Genomic DNA, 24,682 nt, shown 5'->3' with positions numbered 1-24,682 from the left:
GTCGAGGGCGAAGTAGCCGGAGGGATGTCGTCGCGTTCGTTGGTTCGTTTGTCAACTGTTTCGGTACACGGTACTAGCGGGGGAAACTCTGGAAGAGAACGACTGACAGCCTCTGCGTACGGCATCCGCTTCTTGCAGTCCGCAGATGCGTGTGCACCTCCACACCTCCTGCATGGGGCGTTACAGTTCTCTGCCGCATGCCCGAACACGAGGCAGCGGTCGCAATACTGAGTCGTACAGGCGTCCTTGTAGTGACCTTCCTGTTTACAACGGCGGCAGACTCGCTTCATACCTCTGTAATTGAAGGTGACACGATGCCCATTTACGCGGAGAAAGTTGGGAACTGGATTGTTCTCCATCATCTCTATCTTCACAAGTCTATCACCTGTCCGTACTGTGGGTCGATCCTTGTACATAACAAAATCCACCTCGAGCACCTTGCCGTACGGTTGCAGAGCTCGAATGAGATGTTCTGTAGCTACGTACGCAGGTAAGTACCTGCATGTTACCAGGGCGACACGTGGTCCGATGGGTTCAACAATTACTTGTTCGTTTCCGATTTCAATGTGTCCCTTTTCAATTACCAATCGACTGGCTGGCGCCGACGATACTACCACTTGGAATGCAGTGCTTCCCAAATGTTGGACAGAGTAGATGTTATCCACACCTACAACTTCAGCTACTGCGTCGATTATATCATCAACAGAAGTGCCCGCAGAAACACTTACATTGAAAGCCCAGTCCTTGCTAGGCGCGCAAGATGTAGCCATCTTGCCCCTGGAGGCGACCGCGAAAGACGACGAACTCCGGGGCGTACACAATCCTAAACCTTGCAAACAACTGAATAAGCCTTATTGGGCCTTCATCAGCAATGCGTAGGTGGGCGACGTTTGAGCGAGTGGCGTCGGAAGGTCACGTGGAACATGATGTCCTCCCGTCAGGGTGAGAAACTCACCCCTGAAAGCCCTGTGCGAAGCCAGTAAAGTATTAAGTAAAAAAAAATAGCATAGGCTCTTTGGCTGCACGTTGAACATATGTTTATAAGTCCCAAACGTCGCCATACCAGCATTGGACAGCTGTTTCGGCCTTATTGGGCCTTCATCAGCAATGCGTAGGTGGGCGACGTTTGAGCGAGTGGCGTCGGAAGGTCACGTGGAACATGATGTCCTCCCGTCAGGGTGAGAAACTCACCTCTGAAAGCCCTGTGCGAAGCCAGTAAAGTATTAAGTGAAAAAAAAATAGCATAGGCTCTTTGGCTGCACGTTGAACATATGTTTATAAGTCCCAAACGTCGCCATACCAGCATGGGATAGCTGTTTCGGCCTTATTGGGCCTTCATCAGCAATGCGTAGGTGGGCGACGTTTGAGCGAGTGGCGTCGGAAGGTCACGTGGAACATGATGTCCTCCCGTCAGGGTGAGAAACTCACCTCTGAAAGCCCTGTGCGAAGCCAGTAAAGTATTAAGTGAAAAAAAAAATAGCATAGGCTCTTTGGCTGCACGTTGAACATACGTTTATAAGTCCCAAACGTCGCCATACCAGCATTAGACAGCTGTTTCGGCCTTATTGGGCCTTCATCAGCAATGCGTAGGTGGGCGACGTTTGAGCGAGTGGCGTCGGAAGGTCACGTGGAACATGATGTCCTCCCGTCAGGGTGAGAAACTCACCTCTGAAAGCCCTGTGCGAAGCCAGTAAAGTATTAAGTGAAAAAAAAAAAAAATAGCATAGGCTCTTTGGCTGCACGTTGAACATATGTTTATAAGTCCCAAACGTCGCCATACCAGCATTGGACAGCTGTTTCGGCCTTATTGGGCCTTCATCAGCAATGCGTAGGTGGGCGACGTTTGAGCGAGTGGCGTCGGAAGGTCACGTGGAACATGATGTCCTCCCGTCAGGGTGAGAAACTCACCTCTGAAAGCCCTGTGCGAAGCCAGTAAAGTATTAAGTGAAAAAAAAAAAAAATAGCATAGGCTCTTTGGCTGCACGTTGAACATATGTTTATAAGTCCCAAACGTCGCCATACCAGCATTGGACAGCTGTTTCGGCCTTATTGGGCCTTCATCAGCAATGCGTAGGTGGGCGACGTTTGAGCGAGTGGCGTCGGAAGGTCACGTGGAACATGATGTCCTCCCGTCAGGGTGAGAAACTCACCTCTGAAAGCCCTGTGCGAAGCCAGTAAAGTATTATGTGAAAAAAAAAAAAAAAAGCATAGGCTCTTTGGCTGGACGTTGAACATATGTTTATAAGTCCCAAACGTCGCCATACGAGCATTGGACAGCTGTTTCGGCCTTATTGGGCCTTCAATGCTGGTATGGCGACGTTTGGGATTTATAAACATATGTTCAACGTGCAGCCAAAGAGCCTATGCTATTTTTTTTTCACTTAATACTTTACTGGCTTCGCACAGGGCTTTCAGAGGTGAGTTTCTCACCCTGACGGGAGGACATCATGTTCCACGTGACCTTCCGACGCCACTCGCTCAAACGTCGCCCACCTACGCATTGCTGATGAAGGCCCAATAAGGCCGAAACAGCTGTTCAATGCTGGTATGGCGACGTTTGGGACTTATAAACATATGTTCAACGTGCAGCCAAAGAGCATATGCTATTTTTTTTTCACTTAATACTTTACTGGCTTCGCACAGGGCTTTCAGAGGTGAGTTTCTCACCCTGACGGGAGGACATCATGTTCCACGTGACCTTCCGACGCCACTCGCGCAAACGTCGCCCACCTACGCACTGCTGATGAAGGCCCAATAAGGCCGAAACAGCTGTCCAATGCTGGTATGGCGACGTTTGGGACTTATAAACTTACGCTCCCTAGGTGGCGCTCATCAAATTTGCACCAACAATCCACTACTTTTGCAGATTACGAGGGGTATCCATGTCAATCCCATCCAATCCACTTGCCACCCAAATTGGCGCTGCCCATGTTGGATAAGGGGGCATTTAGTGGGGATAGTCTGATTGATAGTGCTTCATATTTCAAGACTTTATTGGTCGGAAAGCTGAAAAAGTGGGTGGAGCTTCAGGTATAGGCATGGCCCATTTATGGCCAGACTCCCTTTTAATATACTGCTCTGTCATGCCTATACCTGGAGCGCCACACACTTTTTCAGCTTTCCGACCAATGAAGTCTTCAAATATGGAGCGCTATCAATCAGCCTATCCTCACTATTTGCCCCCTTACCCAACATGGGCACCGCCATTTTGGGTGGTAAGTGGATTGGATAGGATTGCAATGGATACCTCTCGTAATCTGCAAAAGTAGTGGATTGTTGGTGCAAATTTGATGAGCGCCACCTAGGGAGCGTAAGGCACGTCAGAAATTGTCGTCTGCTTCCGTCGTTGTACCGCTGCCGGCAGAACCACCTGCTGGGACACATTCTGTCGTTGGTACGGTTTTCAAACAAGTTTACATGAATAATTGGAATATAAAAGGCAAGAATGATTATGTCAATAAAATCCCGCAATTAAATATAAGATTGTACAGCACAAAGCCGGTTTTGTTATGGTTTCGTTGTGGTCGCCGTGTTCACTAGGTCTAACACCGGCGACAAAACGTATTATTTTCAGTTAGATACCGATGGATGAGCATAAGTTGAAACTGATTTCCGAGAAACTTATATTAGGATGTACATTTGCAGCGTAAAATCAGGTTAGTCTGTGAAACTTTTTTGTCGCGAAATCCTCGCTTCACTGCGTTTGTTTTCGTCGCCATTTTGGGTGGCAGTATGGTGTCATGGCGACCCCCTTGGTAAAAAGCAAACCAATCAGAGGAGCGAAACTGTGATTGACAGGTCGAGCCTCTTTTTGTGACTCCTCCCAATGGCCAGACTCCCTTTTAATATACGGCTCTGTGCGTCATGAACAGTGGACGCCACCCTTGTGCACATAATAAAACCTGGAAAAGATGTTTAACATTCCAAGTCTCAATTTTTTTGTCTCCGCCTGTAACCTCTGTTGCTTAGCACATGTGCTACTGTAACACTGCTACTACTATAACTTATTCCCCAGATCGATCAACACGTAGCGGATCAAACAAGAGCCCAAAACGTTGCTTTTTGCAAGAAAACTGACCAGGCACCTGAGGCACTTCGGCTAGTGTTCGCTCCCCTATAGTCAGTGACAACATAAGTCATACCACTCATACACCACTTGACCCCGCCCCCGCACAAGAATCGCTCCGCGCGCGCGAATGTATTGCGGCCCGGCCAAGTGGGGGACTGGAGGGAGAGAGAGAAAGAGCCTGGACAACATCGCGAAGCGGGGGCGTCTTGCAAAGGATAGTAGCCAATCGCAGGAGCCTTCTGCGGATGACTGGGCGATCCCGATTGTAGGACTTAAATTGTCACTGAATATAGTCCCCCCTTTTCGCACCCCAGCCCATGCATATGCCACTGCTCCTCTGTGAATTGGCACTTGCGCATTCTGAAGGCTAGGTTTCTTTTTTGGTGATGTAGTACTCCAACAAGAAGAGGGATATGTCTACGCTCTACTAAACCCGTGCAGCAAGCAGAGCGTAAAGACGCAGTATTTGGCATATGATCATCACGTCAGCCAGAGCCGTCGCGACGGGGGTGCGAAAGGGGCAGCCGCCCTGGCCCCCCACACCACAGAGGGCGCCGAACATCAGTCCCTGGCAGTTTTGGTGAACAGTAAAAAGTGGGAATGAGAAAAATTTGAATTTACGATCTCGGCAGTGCGAATAATCGTTTTCTTTTTCTTTGTTTACAGAGCTTCTGGCGGCAATGGGAGAGGGTCGAGAAGGGGGCGGTTCAAATTCGCCCTGCTCCGGTACATCACAGTAATGGTAATGGTACATCACAGTACCATTCTGCTCTGGTGCTGCTCTAGAACACGCTCCGGCGCGTTCCTTCCTCAGGGTAACACGCTGGCGGCGAATGGGATCGTGTGGACATCCAAAATAGGTGGGTCGGTTACCAAGGCCCATGCCGTACGGCGCTGTTTCGCTGCTAGCTCACATGCGTATGCTCTGCCTAACATGGACAGGGTCAGCACTACACTAGGCAAAGGTAAAAACGATTCCCGAACATCCGGTTTTATTCCTACTAGACACCTCCCTGTTTGTAGACATATGACGTCATAGTGTTCGACAGCGCCACCAATTTGGTACAGTTCAACTACGTTCAAAGCTATAGTGGCGAACAAGGTCGCGCCGGAAAGCAACGGTCTTGAGGAGAGTTACGATGGTCTCTGAAAGGGACGCGTCCCTACTTTGCTTTCAATAGGAGGCAGCAAACAAATGCCCATTCGTGGAACTCAGCTCTCCCATTCCGATCTGTTGCGGTTTCCGTCTGTCTACCAACGTCATGATGGCGTTTCTCGGGTAGAGGTCTATTATTCTTTTTGACAGTCTAGGTTCCTCCTGTTTGGTGGTCAAGGGCCCTCGGGCCACAAAATAGGTAATTGCGGGCCACTTGCGGGTCGCGTGCTTGCGACCCTGCTCTAGACCAGCACGACCTATAGCTAAACGAAAGAGCGTAAACCAAACTATACCCCACGCAACATCTATACCGCGTGTGAGTATGTGAGGACACGTGCGGGAGAGGACATGTGAGTGCGTGTCCAGAGAGGGTTGCCAGAATCATGTAATGGTAGCGTCTTTGTTAACGTCATTTACCCTGAACGTTCTTGCCGTCTGAGCTGTTTGATGAATGGTAAAAAAAAAGTTTAACACATAATGCCGTCCACTAATTCACGCTAACAATACCTTCACGGTTTGCAGATGTCACAAGCATTTCAGCCGCCGCATGCCGCAGCTCGTACCTTGCGTTGGATCCTTGTGGATTTCACCGTTTGTCAGCTGAATGGAACGGGCGTCACAGTATGTGCAAAATATAAGCAAAATTTCGCAAGAAAGATGCGCAGCTGGCCTGAGGTTCTCGCTAAGCTTCTCGCCTCTAAATGTCACAATCAGGAAAAGACATATTAGCGCTTCATGTCTGAGGGGCCCCAACGATTCCGTTGAGAGCTGCGAGGGCAAGCACATGATCTATCGCTGCGGGGACGCCATTTTAGTTTTCGGTACCAAGGCAAAGGCATTTTATCACTGCACGGGTGTATCCGTTGTGAAGAAGCGATATGCGATTTGGTAAGTAGTGCGTGTTTTGCTGTCTAAAGTGATGGCCGCGATTTAAGTAAAGAAAAAAGTTGTGGACGAAGCTTCGAAGACAGTTCCAGCTGTAATATTTGTATAAGTGTAAGCCTCTGCAACGCGCACTTGCCATCAGCCGTAAAAGCGTGGAGGAAGGATAGGACACGCCCTTTTTCAACGGAAAAGTGAAGCTGACCCAGTAAACCACGAATATCCTGGAGACGTCCAAAATGTGTCGCAGACGTCCAAGACGTCGAGACATCCTATGTACGTCCCATGGATATTCGTGATGTGATCCAAACTATGTCGCAGATGTCACAACTGTAGGTATGTTCCATGGACGTCACATGGACGTCCAGTCTGTCTCCTCAAAATATTTTAGTTGTTGGGGATATCCAAATCTGTATATCCTCGCTACGTCCCAAAGAGAATATCTTGGGTACATCGAGATTTGGATATTCTGAGGTGATCGCATCACGAACAAAAAAGGACGTGCCAAACAGGGGCTGAATAACGTTTCTAAGAAACAAAGGGCGGTCCTGTGGAACATTGCAAGATTTCGCTCCTTCCAAAACTGACCGTCTATGTTACTTTGACCATTTATTGCGCAAGAGGCAGAGATGCGGAATTCTGTGGCACTCCCAAATTTGACTTTCGATGAACGTACTGAGCGTCTCAGACCAAGAGCAGTAAGAAACACAGGCGTTACCTTGTTGCAGAGTTAATACACCACGCAACACCTCACTTGACTGTTGTTTTTTGTGCATAATCGAATTATACTTACACAGCTCACCCTCCGTTTTGTTTCGGAGGCGAGCAGTACCCTCGAATACGCGGAAGTTCGCGCGGAAAGCAATATATAGTATTTGTTTTCTCTTAGAAAGGGAATGCTAGTACCTTTCGAAGCTTTTTGGACTGTGAGCTTTTCTATTTCTCTGTTTGCTTTATTTAAACCGCCGCGCTCTGTGTCCGTTATGGGAAATACCAGAAACGGGCACAGAGGGGAAACAGGGAACGAAATGTTATGGGAACGAAGGGAACGAAATATATAGTTACATGGTGGCCACTCTCTATAGTTACAGGTCCGTTAATCGTTAATGGTGTCAACACCCCCCCCCCCCCACACACACACACACAACTCCCGCAAAATGTTTCAAAATATGCAAGTGATCTTGCAACTGCTACTTTTGTATTAGTAGGAAATAAGACTGCTTAAGTTTACTTTTTGAGTAAGGTTCTGAAGCTAGCTAGCTTTGAAGATGATAAAAGCAACTTCAAGCTCCCAATAAACATCCATGCAGAGTCTCAGTCTCAAAGCTGTCAATATCCCACGGACGTCTACTATACGTTTGTGGGTTGTTCGTGGAATGTGCAACAGGGGAAGATTTTTTTGTCCCCTTGACGTACAGATGATGTCTATGGGATTTGTGCCATGCTCCCTGTGACGTTCAAACCTCCGAGTCAGGGTATCACGTGGATGTTCAGGGGACGTCTCTGGTTTACTGGGGAATAGGTGACCCAGGAAACCAAAAATATCCCAGGTACGTCCCACAAAGGTGTCACACGTCGCATATGTCCTCCACGTCTATGCGACGTTACCTGTACGTCTACAATGTGACTTCGGAAAGCATCTTACTTTTTATATCCCTGGGACATCCGGTAGATGTGAAAACAAAAGAGCAAGCGCGGGTTGTTTTTCAGAGTCATTTAGGACACGTGACCCTCAGTGGCATGACGTAAGCGAAAGGGAAAATTTTTGGGTTTACTACTTTATATACCAAGTAATTACATTATAGACGGTACCTTGACTTAAAAACACAATATTTGCCAGAATGGGGTGTCAGGAACGTTCGCAGGTATACGCTGACGTTGTTTGCGGACTCACAAGCTAACTGCAAAGACGACGTCACCGTTGCAAACGTCATACGCCACGCTACACTCGATGAACGTGCTCCAACAATTCGTATTTTAGTATATGCTCCCTCTGGTATTCCTTGAAATCCGCGTACGCGGTGGAGGGGCCGTCTCACATGGTGAAAGGCGAAAGCACATTTATTACCGCGCGATCTGCATTCGTCTTGGATTATGGCCGAAAGGTCGCTGGGCTGCCATTTACATACTACTATACGCTTATGGTGCAAAAAAGAAAGGAAAAACTTTGCCGTAATGGTCCCTTGAAATAAAATATCGTTATATATCTTATGAGAATGTGTGTCACCCCACTGCATAGTATATCGCACACTTTTGAAAGAACACATTTGCAGCAATAATATGTGCAGATCTGAAAACATCCTGTAAATATCCATATACCTCGAAGTTGCGTCTCTGGGACGTTCGTGGAACGTGGAAAAAGTGGGACAAACCATAGTCGCCAGGACGTACACCCTACGTCAACGGGCTCTCTGCAATGATCCATGGGATATCCAGACATCCAATTTGGGATATCAGGTGGACATCCCCTAGACGTCTACGGTTTACTGGGGACCGGTACCAGGCCGGCAATGCGACAGCTTAATTGCACGAATCCTATAAGCGCACTGGTGGTATCAACCTGTTTTGTCACTTGCAAGCCATTTGACAAACAGAAAAACACTGCAATCACGGAGCCTATGTCGATCGAGCAGAAGCTCCGTGCCACCATTGCTTGTTTACATTCCCGTATGCTCCGTATAGAGAGGGAGGGACGTGTCGAAGAACACTGATATCACTTAAGTCAACGGTGTATATAGACCGCCTAAATCAATTCCGTCATAAAAATGGCGGCCCCATGTGTGGTTCGGGATGGTTAATTTACGATTAATGAGGCCATTTTCTGGAAATGAAGAGTGGTTTCAGATGCAGTTCGATATGGGCTTCCAGAATATCGTTACAGTTCCAACAAGAGAGAACTGATGTTCTGAGGCTGGAACAACATAGAAAGGACAAATACATACAATGCCTTTCTATGTTGTTCCAGCCTCAGAACATCAGTTCTGTCTTGTTCAACAGTTGCCGCTTGCGTCGATCCCGTCGTATGAATGTGTGTATGAGTGAGCACAAATGTAAGAGTGAAAGAAGGATGAGTGAGAGAGAGTGGGTGGTTTTTTCCCTTCAGATGACGCACCCTTGGAAGTCGCTGAGAAGGCGTGTTAGCTTAGCTCAATTGGTTTGAGCCATGGACCTGTAATCCAGAAGATATGAGTTTGACTCCTACAGCTGGCTAACCTTTTCAGTCACTTCCATCTTTCATTAGTTTCAACAAGTCAAGGTACCCTCGGAGCTGACCTTTAAATACCTCCTTCAACAAAGTATTTTGCATTTATGTATAAATACTCAACAAATGTATTTACGAGGGGCGTTCAAGTCAAACCGGGACTTTCTGTCTCCTGAGTATACAAATGGCTACGCGCTACTTGTTTTTCGTCATTTTCACACGCGACAGGCCTCCGCATTCACCCCGTGGTGGTCCAAAGTTTGTGCAAAACAGAAGACACGTGCTGGACAAGATGGCCGACAACGAGGTGAGCGCGCACATCGAACAGCGAATTGTCACGAAGTTTCTCGTGAATGAAGGCGTAAAGTAATCTGAAATTCACAGAAGACTTCAGGCTCAGTATGGCGACGATGCACTTAGCCACAGCGAAGCGTTTGAGTGGTACAAACAGTTCCGAGACGGCCGTACATCAGTGCAGGACGATCTCGGCCGGTGCGGCTCAGAGCCCATTGTCAGAGGTCCTGAGAACATCCAACTTTTGGAGCGCCTGATCCCCAAGGACCGACGGATAACATCTCTCGAACTGGCTCGAAATACGAACCTTTCTGTGTAAACGTTGAACATTATCATTCAGGAACACCTCCAGTTTCCGAAAGTTAGTTCCCGTTGGGTCCCGAGGCCTCTCTCTGTGCCGGCAGAGAAGACTGGAAATCTTCAAAGAGCTAAGGTACCGTTTCAACACTGAAGGACATCCGTTCCTTGATCGGATCCTCACATGCGATGAAACGTGGGTGCACCATTTCAATCCTGAGTGTAAACGCGCATCAAAACAGTGGAAGCATCCGGGCTCGCCAGCTCCCAAGAAGTTCCGAAGCACCCCGTCTGCGGGTAAGGTCATGGCCACGGTTTTCTGGGACAAGGCTGGCGTTGTTCATGCTGATTTTCTGCCCAGTGGTACCACCATCAATAGTGCATATTACTGCCAGGTTCAAAAGGCGCATAAGGCGTGCATAAGGCATAAGGCATAAATGTGCCTAAGGCGCTGAAGTAAAAGCGGCCGGGCCTCATCACCAAAGGAGTCCTCCTCCTACAGGACAATGCACGCCTGCATAACGCGCATCTCACGACACCCACCTTACATGAACTTGGCTGGGAGTTGCTGCCACATCCAGTCCATTACAGTCCAGACCTCGTCCCGAGCGATTTCCGACTCTTCGGGCCACTGAAGGCTTCCTTGGGGGCCGGCACTTCAGCTGCGACGACCAGGTCAAGAATGCGGTCCGACCATGGCTGCTACGCGCCGGTAAGGATTTCTACGCTGCTGGCATCCAAGCACTCGTGAAACGCTGGGACAAGTGCATTAGTGCAGCTGGAGATTACGTTGCAAAATAAAACTGATTTCTCGCCTGTAAGTTCATTTTACTTCTGCGAAAAATGAAAAGTCCCGGTTTGACTTGAACACCCCTCGTATGTTCATTCCCGGGCTCCCTCTGTTTTTTTTTTCCCTGCTTGCGTAATACCGCTCTATTTTCGTGTTTCTGTTAGCCATGTACCGTACAGCTGGGATGATCATCATACTTGGCCACCTTCTGCTGCTGACCACTCGAAGCGTCGAATCGAGCACCGAATCACGAAACATGGAGCTAAGAGGAACCCGGATTAAACGTGCAGCAGGGTAAGCCTTGTTACATGTTCATGTACAGTTGTTACATTGGATGTTACACCGCCGACTTGTCTTTCAGCTGCACATATGACGCTTGCGATGAAATGATATTGTGACAGATTTTAGATTGTGCAGATTTTCTTCCTCCCGTGACTGATATAATGCTGAACAGTGACAGTTCCATGCAACGTATTTACTCCTTTATGAAGGAAAGACCACAGTGCGAGGTCACAGTGGTTACGTCATTCTCCGGTTAAATTTCGCCTACTGATTCTACACTGTTAAAACAGAACTTCACCACATAGCACGCTTCTAGCCAACCATCATTCCGAATGATATCATTCTGTGCATTGATTTGGTGAAAATGGGAGGAGGCGCCTATCTGGGACAGATTACCTTGTCCCAGAGAGGCTCCTCCCCACTGTTTTGTACAAATCATGACACAGAATAATATCATTCGGTATGATGGTTGGCTAGGAGCGTGCCATGTGGTGAAGCTCTGTTTTAACAGTGTAGTTTCAATACGTGGCATCCCTGGCTTAACATATACAGGATGCCCCAGAAGAGGTGCCGTTTAATTATAATAAAACAAATACGTCACCTACACTCTTAAAAATGAACTTCACCACATAGCATGCTCTTAGCCAACCACCATCCCCAATGACAACGTTCTCGCCCCTGATTTGTTGAAAATGGGAGGCGGAGCCTATTCTGTGCCGTGCATAATGGCACAAAATAGGCTCCTCCTCCCGTTTTCAACAAATCAGGGGCGAGAACGTTGTCATTCGGGGTGATGGTTGGCTAGGAACGTGCTATGCGGTGAAGTTCATTTTTAAGAGTGTACACTCTAAAAGCAGCACTTCACCGCATAGCACGCTGTGCGCCAACCATTTCCACCAATGATAGTTATCGCTTCTGATTCGAAGAGAGAGGGGGTGTACGCCTTTTTGTGGCAATTTTTGTATATCCAAATTTGCGCAAAAAGGCGTACGCCTCCTACTCACTTCGAATCACAAGCGATAGTCGTATCATTCGTGGCAACGGTTGGCGCACAGCGCGCTATGCGGTGAAGTGCTGCTTTTAGAGTGTAGAATCACGTGGTCGACGTCATTTGTTTTTACTAGGTTTATGCCATCCCCTGATGTGAATGTCATCTAACTTGAGTCATGTTATGTAAATTTTTACGAGTTGAACTCGCAAAAATGCTAAGGTCGCTTATTTACCCCACTAATGGGAAGCGCGTGCCGAATTTACTGAAGCTCATGATGATAACTGGCTCACGGCGGCAAAGGGGCACGGCGCTGATCCACACTGACCAGCGACCCAGAACGAGTTGCCCCTGTAACGTCATCGGTGACGTGGCATCATACCTTCTCCTCGTGATTATACCCAGGGGAGCGAGCTAAGGGCGAAGACGCGGAGCCGTGTGAGCTTTCTTTCTGTGAAACAGATTCCACACATCAAAGCCTTTTGCGCTATTCGGTAAGATGACACACACACTTTCATTAGACGTCTTAATCTGATTTTTTTTTTTGATGGCCCTCTGTACTCCTTTAACATTAAGTTGTTTAATTTAGTAGCTTAGTAGGTGCCAGTATTTTTAGTCCTTAGCAAGCCCAACATTGATGTACTAATTCTGAGGACCGCCCCTCCGCGAATGATTTGCGCTCGTTCGCCATATTTGCTACCACGCGACTTGCCGAAAGCGTACACTCTAAATCTTTTCACACCTTTAAAGGTGTAACAACGTGCATGGCGCACGCCTTTTTAGGTGTAATTTTGGTAACATCATAATGGAGCACGGTTTCGCACAAACTTTCTTTACTCGAGTGTTGTCTGTCCTCCAAAAAATCAGTCTTGCAACATCTCAAGATTGTTCAACAGTATTGTAGACACTTGCGCGTGCTCGATTATTGATAGCGATGCATATATGCATTAGCTCGTACCGACGATATCCAAGACACAATGAAAGCAAGATTTGCACTGATACTTGATCTTTAGTAATGCTTTCCAAATTTTGTAAAATATCATCCTGGAGATGCAATGTTACGCAACCAGGTTGAATGTTCATAGCGCACACCTTTAAAGGTGTGAAAAAGTTTACAGTGCAGTGGGCGCGTTAAGCGGACTCACGCGAGCTCTCTTTCCCGGGTTCTCAGGGAACGTACCAGTCATTTATACAAACCCCCTACACCCCCTAACATTACCCTGAAGTCTGGAGGAGACCCCTACAATTTTGTGAGATTGCACAATATTCCGTCAAAAGCATCTAAATAAAAGCATCCCTTGCGGAACCAAGCACCCCCCCCCCCTCCCCCGAGGACGAAGTTCTGGGTCAACCACTGGAACGTATACACTTGGTGTCTCCACTTAACAGAGTTTGTGAGACCCCCTCGATCCGGGCGTTCCGCAATCCGTACCACATATTGAGCTTTCTTCGATCTTTCTATATGTTGAGCAGAGTTGATCCAACGCTCGCTTTCCACATGCCACAAAACGACTCTCGTCAAGGTGCTGCATTAATCAACCGAATGCGCCTCGATGTGGCCTTAACAGCTCAGTGGCGTTACCGCTTGAGACAAGTTGACTCTCCCACCTGCTGCCACTGTGGTGTTCTTGAGGATCTGGAGCCTATTCTTCTTCGTTGCTCCTACTACCAACCTTCCCGAACCACACTCTCCGAGTCTCTTCGTCAGCTGGACTCTCGCCCCTCCTCCCTATCGAAATTGCTTGGTCCCTGGCCTAATCCAGCCCAGCAACGCTCTGCGCTTAAAGCTCTTCTGACATTTCTGGACACCATCGGACTTCCATCGTTATTGTGAAGGGGCTCGTTATTTTATTCCCCACATTCCCACCAGCAATGGGGTAGAGCATCGCCTGTGGCGATGAACCTCCCCACTCGCCAAAGTAAAAAATAAAGGAGTTGTTGTTTGCGCTTTCTTCTGTCGTCTGCTTGCTGTAAACATGGCCCGAAGGGTGGGAGAATTCAAAGCGCAAACCGCGTCCGGCGCACATCGAAACATACGTCACGAGCCGGAAGTGGTGCCGCTTTCCCCTTGTACGAGACAATGGGCGCGCAGGGAACGGGCATATATAGCAGATTGCTAGAGGTGTTAAGCGGTTCTCGGACAGAGGGAACGTTCCCTGGAGCGTTAACGCTCCCAGTGTTCATGACGACGAAGCCCATTGAGCGTGCATAACAATAGAAATGACGCGAGCCATGATGATGTGCATGCCATCTCCTTTTCTCAATCATGTGAAGTAGCGCTTCGGGGGTCGATACTATGATGCGCCAGAGGAGGGAGCCAGGACGCCCTAACTTAGATCCGCTGCTCGCCACGCTTTCCGGTTCACCACACCGCTGACGTCGCCACAAGAGAGACACGAGACAAGCACGGCGACCTGAACCGCCACGCCTTGGCCACATTGCAGTGGCCAAGAAGAGGGACGAATGCGAGGTGCAGTACGTACAGGGTGAATTTAGCAAAGGCTACACATTTCGATCGAGTAGTAAAAATACAAGATAACATCTCTGGCGCTTCAAACGTTGCAGACTACAGGTTTTCCCGCCCATTTTAGTCCAAGTGGCATTCGAATTAGTCCAGGTGCCATCTGAAATAATCCAAGCGCCATTCAATTTAATTTGGGCGCCATCTGAAAAAATCCAGATGCTGTTCAATTTAATCCGGGTGCCATCTGAATTAATCCATGGTGTTTTTAAGCACTATAACCGTCCACACGAGGGACATCCCCGTAGAGTATTCTAGTGGAACGAAAAGTAAACAAAAAATGCTTATGGAACTGAACTTGTGCCGTGTCTTATGTTGACCATTGGCACGACGCTTAGATATTGGGAGTTGGAGCGGGTGTATAACAGAAGACGCCACTGGTGCTGTCGTCTGCTACAGAATATCTTCTCACTGAACTGCAAGATATTACACGCGGTTAGCAGAGTGCGAAAAGGCATGATGCTCATAGCAGACGACACCAGTGGTCCTGTCGTCTGCGAAGGAATATCTTTTGACTCTGCTGCAGGATATTACTCGCGGTTTGAAGGGCACGAAAAGACATCACGCACATCCTGCAGCTTAGTCACAAGATATTCCATGGCAGACGACAGGACCGATGGTGTCGTCTACTATATTAATCATGCCTTATCACGCTCTCTTACTGGGCGGAATATCCTGCAGATCGGTCACAAAATGTTCCAAAGCAGACGATATGACCAATGGTGTCGTTTGCTATGCTTCCGCTTTAACTCCCGAAATCTGGGCGCTGTGCGCATGCTCAACATAAGAAGCAGCAGAACTTAAGTCCTGTCAGCAGCTTTTTAGTTTTCCTTCCACTACATGTCTGTAGAGTATTCTCCGGGGATGTCCCTCGTGTGAGTACACGGTTATAGTGCTTGAAAACACCGTGGATTAATACAGATGGCACCCAGATTAAATTGAATAGCATCCGGATTTTTTCAGATGGCGCCCGGATTAAACTGAATGGCGCTCGGATTATTTCAGATGGCACCTGGACTAATTGAGATGGCACTTGGACTAAAATGGACGGGAAAACCTGTAGTAGCAGTTCGCATGAAGATTTATTCATATCGTTTTCAAATGCTATCACTTTGTAGAAAAACAAAGTTAGAGGCGAAGCAAATTCGCACCCCATGCATTTCTTATGGCCCATACCGCCCACAAATCGCCATTTTCCCCCGTGTTTGCTTCACGTTCACATCACCACGTATAGGTGGCGCTGCATGGAGACGGAGCTAAACCAAAACCTCTGGAACGACCAACAACCAGATGGATCAGATGCAGGGTTTCGAGGCGGCGCCACCTACACGTAGTGACGTGAACGTGAAGCAGGCAGGGGAAAAACTGGCGGTTTGCGGGCGATATACTGTAGACCATAGGAAATGCATGGGGTGAGAACTTGCTTTTCTTCAAAATTTTTTTTCTACAAAGTGATAGCATTTGAAGAAAAAAAAGTGAATAAAACTTTAGGCGAATGACTATCAGTCTGCAAAGTTTGAAGCGTCAGAACCATTATGTTCTATTTTTATGACGCGATCAAAATGTGTAACGTTTGCTAAATCCACCTTGTATTTCCTGTGGAGACGGCGTGAAAACACAGCACGTGCGCCATATTCGGGATGTCACAAGATGTCCATGGAGGAATTCCGTTCGATTGGAAACGTGTGGCAATGTTTCCTGAGCTGCGAGCTCGATCTCGGTCGAAGAGGCCAACAACTTGGCGGCATGGTACCAGTCACGTGACAGGTCGTCCTCCGCGAGGGATGTTAACTATAGTGCCGTGTTGTATTAAAGGGGAGTTTGGCCAGTAATGGGACGTACCTATACCTGAGGCTCCACCCACTTTTTCAGGCATCTAGCGAATCACAGGTGGAAATACGGTTGTCTATTATTACATCCACCCAGTGCTTATACCTCACTCTTACTTACTTGGTGCAACCATTTTGGAGAAAATTGATGGATTTGTATTGAAACGGATATCACTGGTGATAGACCAAAAGGATGGATTTTTCTCCCACTTTTATAAACGCCGTCTGCATGGAGAGAAGCATGTTGGGAAGACTCAATTGCAGAAATGATTGCTGGCAGAAGTAATTGGCCAGGAGAGCTTTGCAATCGCTTTTTCGTAGCAGACGGCTGCCAGTATCATAGGCCATTATGGAGATTTAAATCACGTAATGTAAGTAGATCGGATCAAAAATGAATAGAAATGTGCATATGTATAAATTAAATGCGATTGTGTAATGCAAAATCCTACGCATAAGGGTCGTCCTTCTTCCCATTTTCTTGGGATCACGGTCATAACTAAGCCTAACAACAAGTACAACAATAAATGCTGAGGATGATATGGGGTGTTTCACCTTGGTTGTTCGGTACCCAACCCCATTGCACGTGGAACATTATGCAAGGATGACGAAAGAAGGATGAAAATGCAAGAAAGAACTAAAGGTGTCTGTAGCAATCCAGAGGACGACAGGAAGTCCACGAACAGTTGAAGAACCCGACGATGGAGCACGGGGTAGGGGTGGGGGGGAGAATATGTTTATTAAAGCAAAAGAAAAAAAAAGGAAAGGATGGAGCACAGGATCTTCATAGGGGCCAATGAGTGCAGCAAAATTGAGCGGCCTCTTGCTTATACGGGCAAGCTCACCACACAATATCCGCCTTTGCGGGCAGCAGAGTGCACATTCCATAAAAGTGTGCTGGGCGGTCGCCACGACGCGGAACAGAGACTTGTGTCACAGCATCTGATCATGCTTTAGAATTGCGGGGTGAAAGCCACATTGAGCCGGAGTCTACGCAGAAAGGAGGTAAAATGGCGTAATAGACGGGCAGGGAAAGAAAACGACAAATTTGGGTCTACCGAATACATGCGAGCCGTGATGTCCCGGCGCCATTGCTGCAGAGTCAAGGTTAGAAACCACGCAGTCAGTAGGGTCCTTATGTCACCTCGGGACAGCACAATGGGCACGGCTGTCGGGGACTAGTGGGCAGCCGTAGCTACTCTGTCAGCCTCCTCATTGCCTCTTAGACCGCAGTGGCATGGAATCCACTGCAGGGCTATATGATGACCTTCGTCATGTAGACACATGTAGAGGATATCAACTCACGAAGCCCCATGGTTGCCACACGTTGCAGAGCACCCCGTGAATCGGTGTAGACCACCCAGGAACGCGGAAGAAGTTGGGATATCTGCTGCAGAAAGAGTAGAATGGCATAGAGTTCCGCCGATGTTGATGACGTACGATGTGAGAGACGATATCCACGTGCGACTGCATCAGATGGGACGACAAAAGCACACGACCAACACCCCCCAAGTGTGGAAGATCCATCAGTGAAGACGGCAGTGTGGTCAGGATATTTAAGGTGCATTATGTCTGTTGCCAACTGTTGAAGAACTAAAGGTGGCACTTGGTGATTTGAAACCTTGAGGCCAGGGACAGATAGGGAGAGTGAGGGGAGCGTAAGCGACCACGGAGGGATTGTGGGAACTGTTTGGTGGATTGTGAACGGAGGAAGCTTGGGCCTCACTTTCATTAGACACGTGAAGACAGCACTTTGGCTTCTCCGATAAGTTTTTGCTAGGAGGGGATGACGACGGTGGTGCGTTCTGAGGCGCATGTAATGGCGAATGGTTTCCATCGGTCGTAGGATACTATCGGTAACTCACGAGCTTCGTTATCACCATTCGGGTTTCCGCGGCTCTCGGAACACCTGGACATATCCTCAGGCTCCGCGCAAATATACACCGAAGTCGCTGTTCTTGAGTCTGGGAGACTCCATGCAGGACAAAAGCGTGATGGAGGGCCAGGAGGTACTTCTCATCCGTTCTCCACGTAGCTCCAGCGAAGTGACCGATGACAGATATCCACCGGTGGGCCTTGTTGCCTAAGTGGTTGACATGCTTCTTCCAGGACAGGTCGCAGTACAGGATGATGCCCAGAAATCTGTGCTGTTTAACTTGTCAGAGCGGCTAATTACCAATGGAAAGTTGGCACTGGCGCATATCCTTCTTAGTAAAGGCTAGCGCTGCTGTTTTTTCAGCCGAAGTATCCACGCCTGTTTCAGTGAAATACCGCAAATCCTATCCAACGAAAGTGGAAGACGACGGCGCATGACTGACCAAATACAAATGTCGTTGGCGTAAATGGAAATTTTAACTCTTCGGCTAACGCAGGACTTTAGGCCTGCACTCTTAAAAATGAACTTCACCGCACATAGCACGCTCCTAACCAACCATCATCTCAAATGATATCGTTTTCAACAAATCAGGGCAGATAACGATATAATTCGAGATCATGGTTGGCTAGAAGCGTGCTATTCGGTGAAGTTCATTTTTAAGAGTGTGCCATTACTAGATTGAAGAGAAGATGTCATAATTGGGTGAATTGGGAAGTTGACACCTAAGACACTCCCTTGTGGTACCCCATGAGCTAAACCAATCTTCGGCGTGGACCTTTATGCGTGCTAACAGAGAGCGCTCTGTCGCGCGGAAAATCCGCCAGCCACAACAACATTCTGTCAGAGGCCTGGGTTTGCAGCAGTGCGTGCAGCACAAAGGGGTGTCTGACGGTATCGCTATCGGGGCGACGAAACATCCCGTTTCCACGTAAATAATGATGGCGGAGCGAAAGTTGAAGCTGATTTTGCAGACACGTACATGACGATAAATGCTCACAGTATGAAATCAAAGTAGTCTGTGAAAATTTCTTGTCTCGAAATCTCTACTCCGTTGTTCCAAGCGCCATCCAAGGTATGTCTAAACTGATAGCGAAAACAAGCGAAAATACCGAATCAGACCCATCGGCAAAGCCACCATCATGAGGCGTGAGCGATCCTGGGTGTTGGTAGTAGAGGTACGATCGTAAACAAAGGAAACTTTACAACAAGGGCATGGGTTGTGTGTGTACTAATGCGTCATTCATAATTTCAATGTAGAACAAACTTTATGTTGCCCACTCGCGCACATATACGAAATCATCTACCACCCGAGTACGTTACCGTGTCCTGCTCCCTTGCGCATGTGTGACAGTGGGTATGTTTATCCGTGCATCTCTGTATCCGTGCCGTGCGTCCAGGCAGTGCAATACGGAGTTCGTACACTTTTTGGGTTAAACAGGAAGCGATGCTCACATCTCGGAGCTGTGCTCCAAGATTAACAGGTATGAACACATGAATGCACAATGTATCCCCTGTTGTTGGTCGCGCAAAAAAAACAAAAAAACATTCGTCATGGAAGATGCCGCCATGATAGCGTGAGTGTTATGAGGAATCAGCTGTGCACCAACGATGTCATGTTTTGTTGCAATGTACCTATAATGGCTACTCATTGAATAAATGCGAACGTCTAATCACTACGTGTACGTGTAGCTCTAGGCGAGAAATGGACCTTAAGTATTCCTGTGTGGTCATCACGATGCCCTTCTGTTTGGAGTTGTCAAAATCTGTGACATGTATGTATTTCGAATTGATAGGTTTAATGAAACACGATGTGATTTAATTTTCTGTGTTCTCGTCTAGTATTTTTTCTTGGGTGTGGAACAACATCAAGAACAGATATATTCTGATGATGAAGTGGGGCGGAAAAGGGAACACAACGCAAGCAAAGTGTGCGAATGTAAATGTGCCATGGCTAACGCGCTACTTATTATTCGTACTGCTGACATCATCTCTGACGTCATTTATGTGCAATCGTAGTAGTCCGCGCAGCGGATGGATGGCGCTGACCATGGCGTCCATTCTGAAGACTCAGGGGCCTATCGGAGTTGCGCTACCTTTCTGGATACACCTTGCACCATCCTCGATTTTTGAGAAAATTTGGTGTCATGGCAGCCTCCATGGAGAACGGTAACCAATGAAATGCGCCGAAATTTGACTGACAGGTCGAGCCTCTTTTTTAGGCTTCTCCTAATGGGCAGGCTCTCTTTTAATACACGGCACTAGTTAAGTAGAGATTGTAGCGCAATCTGGTGGCCAAAATGTGTCGACACCAGGGTTGCGGAGTTGCCACTCCGGAGGTGGAATGATTCAGGAATCATTCCAGAGTTAGCAGAGCCCGGAATGGAATTGGAATGGAATGGCGGAAACTGTCCTAGGAATGGGAATGGGAATGGTCTGGGTGCCCCGGTGGCAGTTTTGGTTTCAACGTGCTGGTTTCTGCCCTCGCACCCTTTGCGCCACACCTGCACACTGTCAACAGTGAAATAACCTTGCCTTTGTGCTTTTTCCGTGCTTGGTAATGTCAATCTCCTCTAGCACTGCTGGACTTGCCAGTATGGTTACCGGTCCTTTTCTTTTATCGAGGATTTATCTTTTATTAGGGTTTTCTTTTATCGGAATTGGTTGCCAAGCCATTCCAGGAGTGGGAACCGACCATATACCCTTTCATTCCGAGGAATTGAAAGGAATGGAATTATCGCAAAATCTGCATTCATGGAATTGGAACGGAATGGGGGACGCCATTCCGCAACCCTGCATTCCTAGAAATGAACTTCACCACATAGCACGCTCCTAGCTAACCATCATCCTGAATGACAACGTTCTCGCCCTTGATTTGTTGAAAATGGGAGGCGGAGCCTATTCTGTGCCGTGCATAATGGCACAATATAGGCTCCGCATTCCGTTTTCAACAAATCAGGGGCGAGAAAGTTGTCATTCGGGATGATGGTTGGCTAGTAATAGCTATGTGGTGAAGTTCATTTCTAAGAGTGTGGTCGGCACTGTGTTAAATGGTCCTAGTTGTTTTTCTACGCAAAATCTCGATTTACGATTAAAATTGTAATTCCTGTTCTTACCTCTCATCCCAGGGGTAGCGGTGGAGCATTCGGTATAATCACCTTGCTGATACAGATGCTGAGTGAAGTCCTGCTGAATGCGAATAAGGAAACCACTTGCTCCGTGCTGTCGCACAAGTATGTCGTAATGTGGCTGCCCACCCAGGGGAGAGGTCTGCCTTCATTCTGAAACTTTGCCGCTTTCCAGGGAATTGGTGGAACGTGCCCTGAGTTATGTGCCGGACAACTTTATTACCGAGCAAATCAAATCAACGATAATGAAGCATTCGAATAGGTGTCAGAACCACACCTTAGGAGATGCGTTGAGCAGCAAGTTTGTTCTGTTGTTTAAAATGGTCAAGAACCGCGGAATATATCCAGGTGAGAGGATAAGAAATATTTTACTATACATCCGCCTTTCTACTAGAAATCTTACTATACATGCCTTTCTGCACAGCTTCCGGTTTGTTGCCAAGACGACATCCGGTATCGCAGCAAACACGCTCTGCGCCAACCATCGCGCCGATTGATACAGTTATCGCTTCTGATTTGAGGAGAGAAAGAGAAAGCGGTATACGCCCTTTAATGCCAATCTAATTTGCAACAAAGAGGCGTACGCCTCCCATTTTCAAGAGGAAAGGAAAGCGTTCTTTCCCATTTTACCAGGAAAGCGAAAGATATCATTCTGCATGGTGGCTGGTTCCGAGCGTCCTTAGTCGCGGAAGGACCGGAAGTCTTCGTGGCACCGGAACTTGTGACGGGTGCTTGTTTATGTATGTGCTTGATAATGTAATATATACACTCGAAAATATTATCTTCACCTTCAACAACTTATGATGGCTGTGATACATCGATACACATTTTATCGTGTACGCGTGGCACTTCGTGTCACGACCCCGCTCTCCCTGTAAAGCGTAAACCGCATGGCCGCAAAAGCGTCCGAATTCTTTCCGAACCCAATTCGGGACGGAACTTTTTTCGGAGAACAGAATTTTGCTCCACATTCGGCCCGATCTGGCCAAGCCAGGTTTCTCCTCCGAAATGGTAACAGACGCCAACAAAAAGAAAAAAAAAGTAAAAGCATCCAATGGCAATTCAGCCGGAAGGAGAATCATTGCAACGATGATGTAGCAATTGGGTCGTCTGTTGCCGTGTGTGCGTCTGCTACCCCTATGAATACAGGGATTAACTCATTGAAGTGGATGGTTGAAAGGCGATGTCCCCCAAGGTCAGAAGTCTTCGACCGAAATTCGGGGTGTATTTCGGTAGCGTGCGATGATGAAAAAAAAGTTCGGACCCGATTTCGGCTCGGCCAGTTTTCGGCTAGTTTTTCGCGCCATGCGGTTCAGCCTTTAGTCACCCGCATGTTCTTCCTATGCGTGTGTCGCTCCTAAAAGGGGCTTACCGTACAACGCGCTGAAGACCAAGAAGCATGGCGCAGAACGAGACACGGTTAAAAATGAGGTTGTTGGTGATGTTGAAAGGGCTCGCCGTTGTGGGCTTCACAGAGGTGGGCAACGTCACGACTTACGCCCCGGGGAATTACGTCCTGGGCCAACTTCTAAAGGAATTGTGCCGACATATGTCTGAAACCGTCCGAGGATAGCCCAGGAAAAATCGCAGACAGCACAACCGGCACCAGGATTCGAACCCGGTTGTACCTCCCAGCCTCGACGTGACATGGCTAGAACGTTAACCACTGAGCCACGCGAGGTGGTGAACTTCACCACGTAGCACACTCCGAGCCAACAATCATAACGAGTGACGTCGTCCTTTCCCCCTGATTTGATTGGACAAGGGAGAGAACGTTGTCATTCGAGGTGATGGCTGGCTGCCAGGAGCTTGCTCTGCTGCGAAGGTATATGAGTGGTTCGCAACTTCCTTCCAGAATGACGTAAGGGAAGTTGCAATGTCACGTGCGTTTACTGTTCCGGTCCGAAATCCTGCTGGGGTCGGACAGCATCAGCGCGTTTTTAACGTCACAATAAGCGGGTGTTCGGCGCTTAACAGCTGCAGTAATTCTCAGGAAAAATGACAACCTGTATCACGTTCCCTTGGATCCTGCGCCTTTGGAAAAATGTTATCAGCGCAACTGAAAATTGAACTAAGGGGTGTAGGCTCTTGTCACGTGCTGTGTAGCTATCATGTTGAATTATGCGTGGCAGTGATAACATTATCAACTCATAATGTGAATCGAATATCACTAGAGTCAGAGCTCCCTGACCGACTAAGAGGAAACGAATACGTGAGTATGTATTATCTTCAGAGTGCAGAAGGTTGCTGCGTAACATACTGGCTGTACATTTTGTTGCACAATATCTGAAATATTGGTTATTATCTTTGTTATCTCAAGCATCAACTTGACCGCGTTGTAAGAGAACATTTGGCCCAGCAGAAGATCGCGATTTTCGAAGCACACGCGAAGCGAAACCGAAACATGCAGGATGTGTCACGAAATATTATCTTTGTCACAAGAAAAGTGCCTGCGAAGTATTTGTTAAAGTACGTTACTTCTTTGGCGGTCAGGCGTTCCCAGGCGAATTCATCTTGGTTGTCGTTTACGCCGAGTTCATAAAGTTTCGCTTAGGTCCAATTGAGCGAAATTTCGAACCGGAAGTTCGAAGACCCAGCGTGCGTTGCGGCCCATCTCGACTTGAACAGCACCCAAGCGTACGCCATCCGTTTTCAAAAAATGAGGGGATAGAACGATGTAATTCGGGATAATCATCGGTCCTCAGCATATTATGCACCGAAGGTCTGTGTTTAGTCCGGTGGTTAGAACAAATTTTACCTTCTGTAAGGAAGAAAGATAGATCCTCCAGGGAGTCGGAGGACCAGCTCCCTTGGTGTAGTGGTTAGGATGATCGCCTTCCACGCCGAGACTGGGAGGTGACACGGGTTCGAAACCTGTCACCGGCTGTGCTGTCTGAAGTTTATCCCCGGGTTTTCCGAAGACTTTCTAGACGAATGTCGGCGCAGTTCCCCCTGAAGTCGGCCCAGGACGCATTCTAACCCCCCTGTCTCCCACTCCTTCCTCCTGTCCTCTCCACCTGTCCACTGCTCATAGCCACAGTTGCTTCGCGGCGCTAACGCGCAATTAAAAAAGAAAAAAAAAGCGAAAGACGCCCAGCCGTATGGGAAGAAGATAACCAATGACAAACCAAAATGGCAACTAGAAAATGATACACAGTGACCTTCTTGGGCCTCCGCTCTCGAAGATCCACGCTTATTTTCGTATCTCTAAATGACAAAAACGACTATCTCCGTCCTCATTTACCAGCTATTTTATCTTCATCGCCGATCATCACCTCCAATAATGTATCTAGCCAAGTATTCCCTCCTGAAGCCGAAATCCGTACTGGCGTTTCAAAGCGTAGACTCGAACGACACACAGAGAGAAACATCTG

The 24,682-nt window shown here is 47.7% G+C and overlaps 1 protein-coding gene across 1 annotated transcript in view; it reads left to right on the top strand.

The window, feature by feature from the left end:
* The first annotated feature begins 5,950 nt into the window (after positions 1-5,950).
* The window catches only part of LOC135365885 (uncharacterized), a 33,618-nt gene continuing 14,886 nt past the window's right edge, over positions 5,951-24,682 (top strand). The window contains exons 1-4 of the mRNA XM_064598569.1: positions 5,951-6,113; positions 10,855-10,984; positions 21,309-21,413; positions 21,484-21,656. Coding sequence (XP_064454639.1) covers positions 6,104-6,113; positions 10,855-10,984; positions 21,309-21,413; positions 21,484-21,656 — 418 coding nt within the window. The 5' untranslated portion in view covers positions 5,951-6,103. The remainder of the gene's footprint in view (positions 6,114-10,854; positions 10,985-21,308; positions 21,414-21,483; positions 21,657-24,682) is intronic.

Source organism: Ornithodoros turicata, chromosome 8 (assembly GCF_037126465.1).
Source record: "Ornithodoros turicata isolate Travis chromosome 8, ASM3712646v1, whole genome shotgun sequence".
Lineage (NCBI taxonomy): Eukaryota > Metazoa > Arthropoda > Arachnida > Ixodida > Argasidae > Ornithodoros > Ornithodoros turicata.
This window is presented reverse-complemented; position numbering and strand designations above follow the sequence as displayed.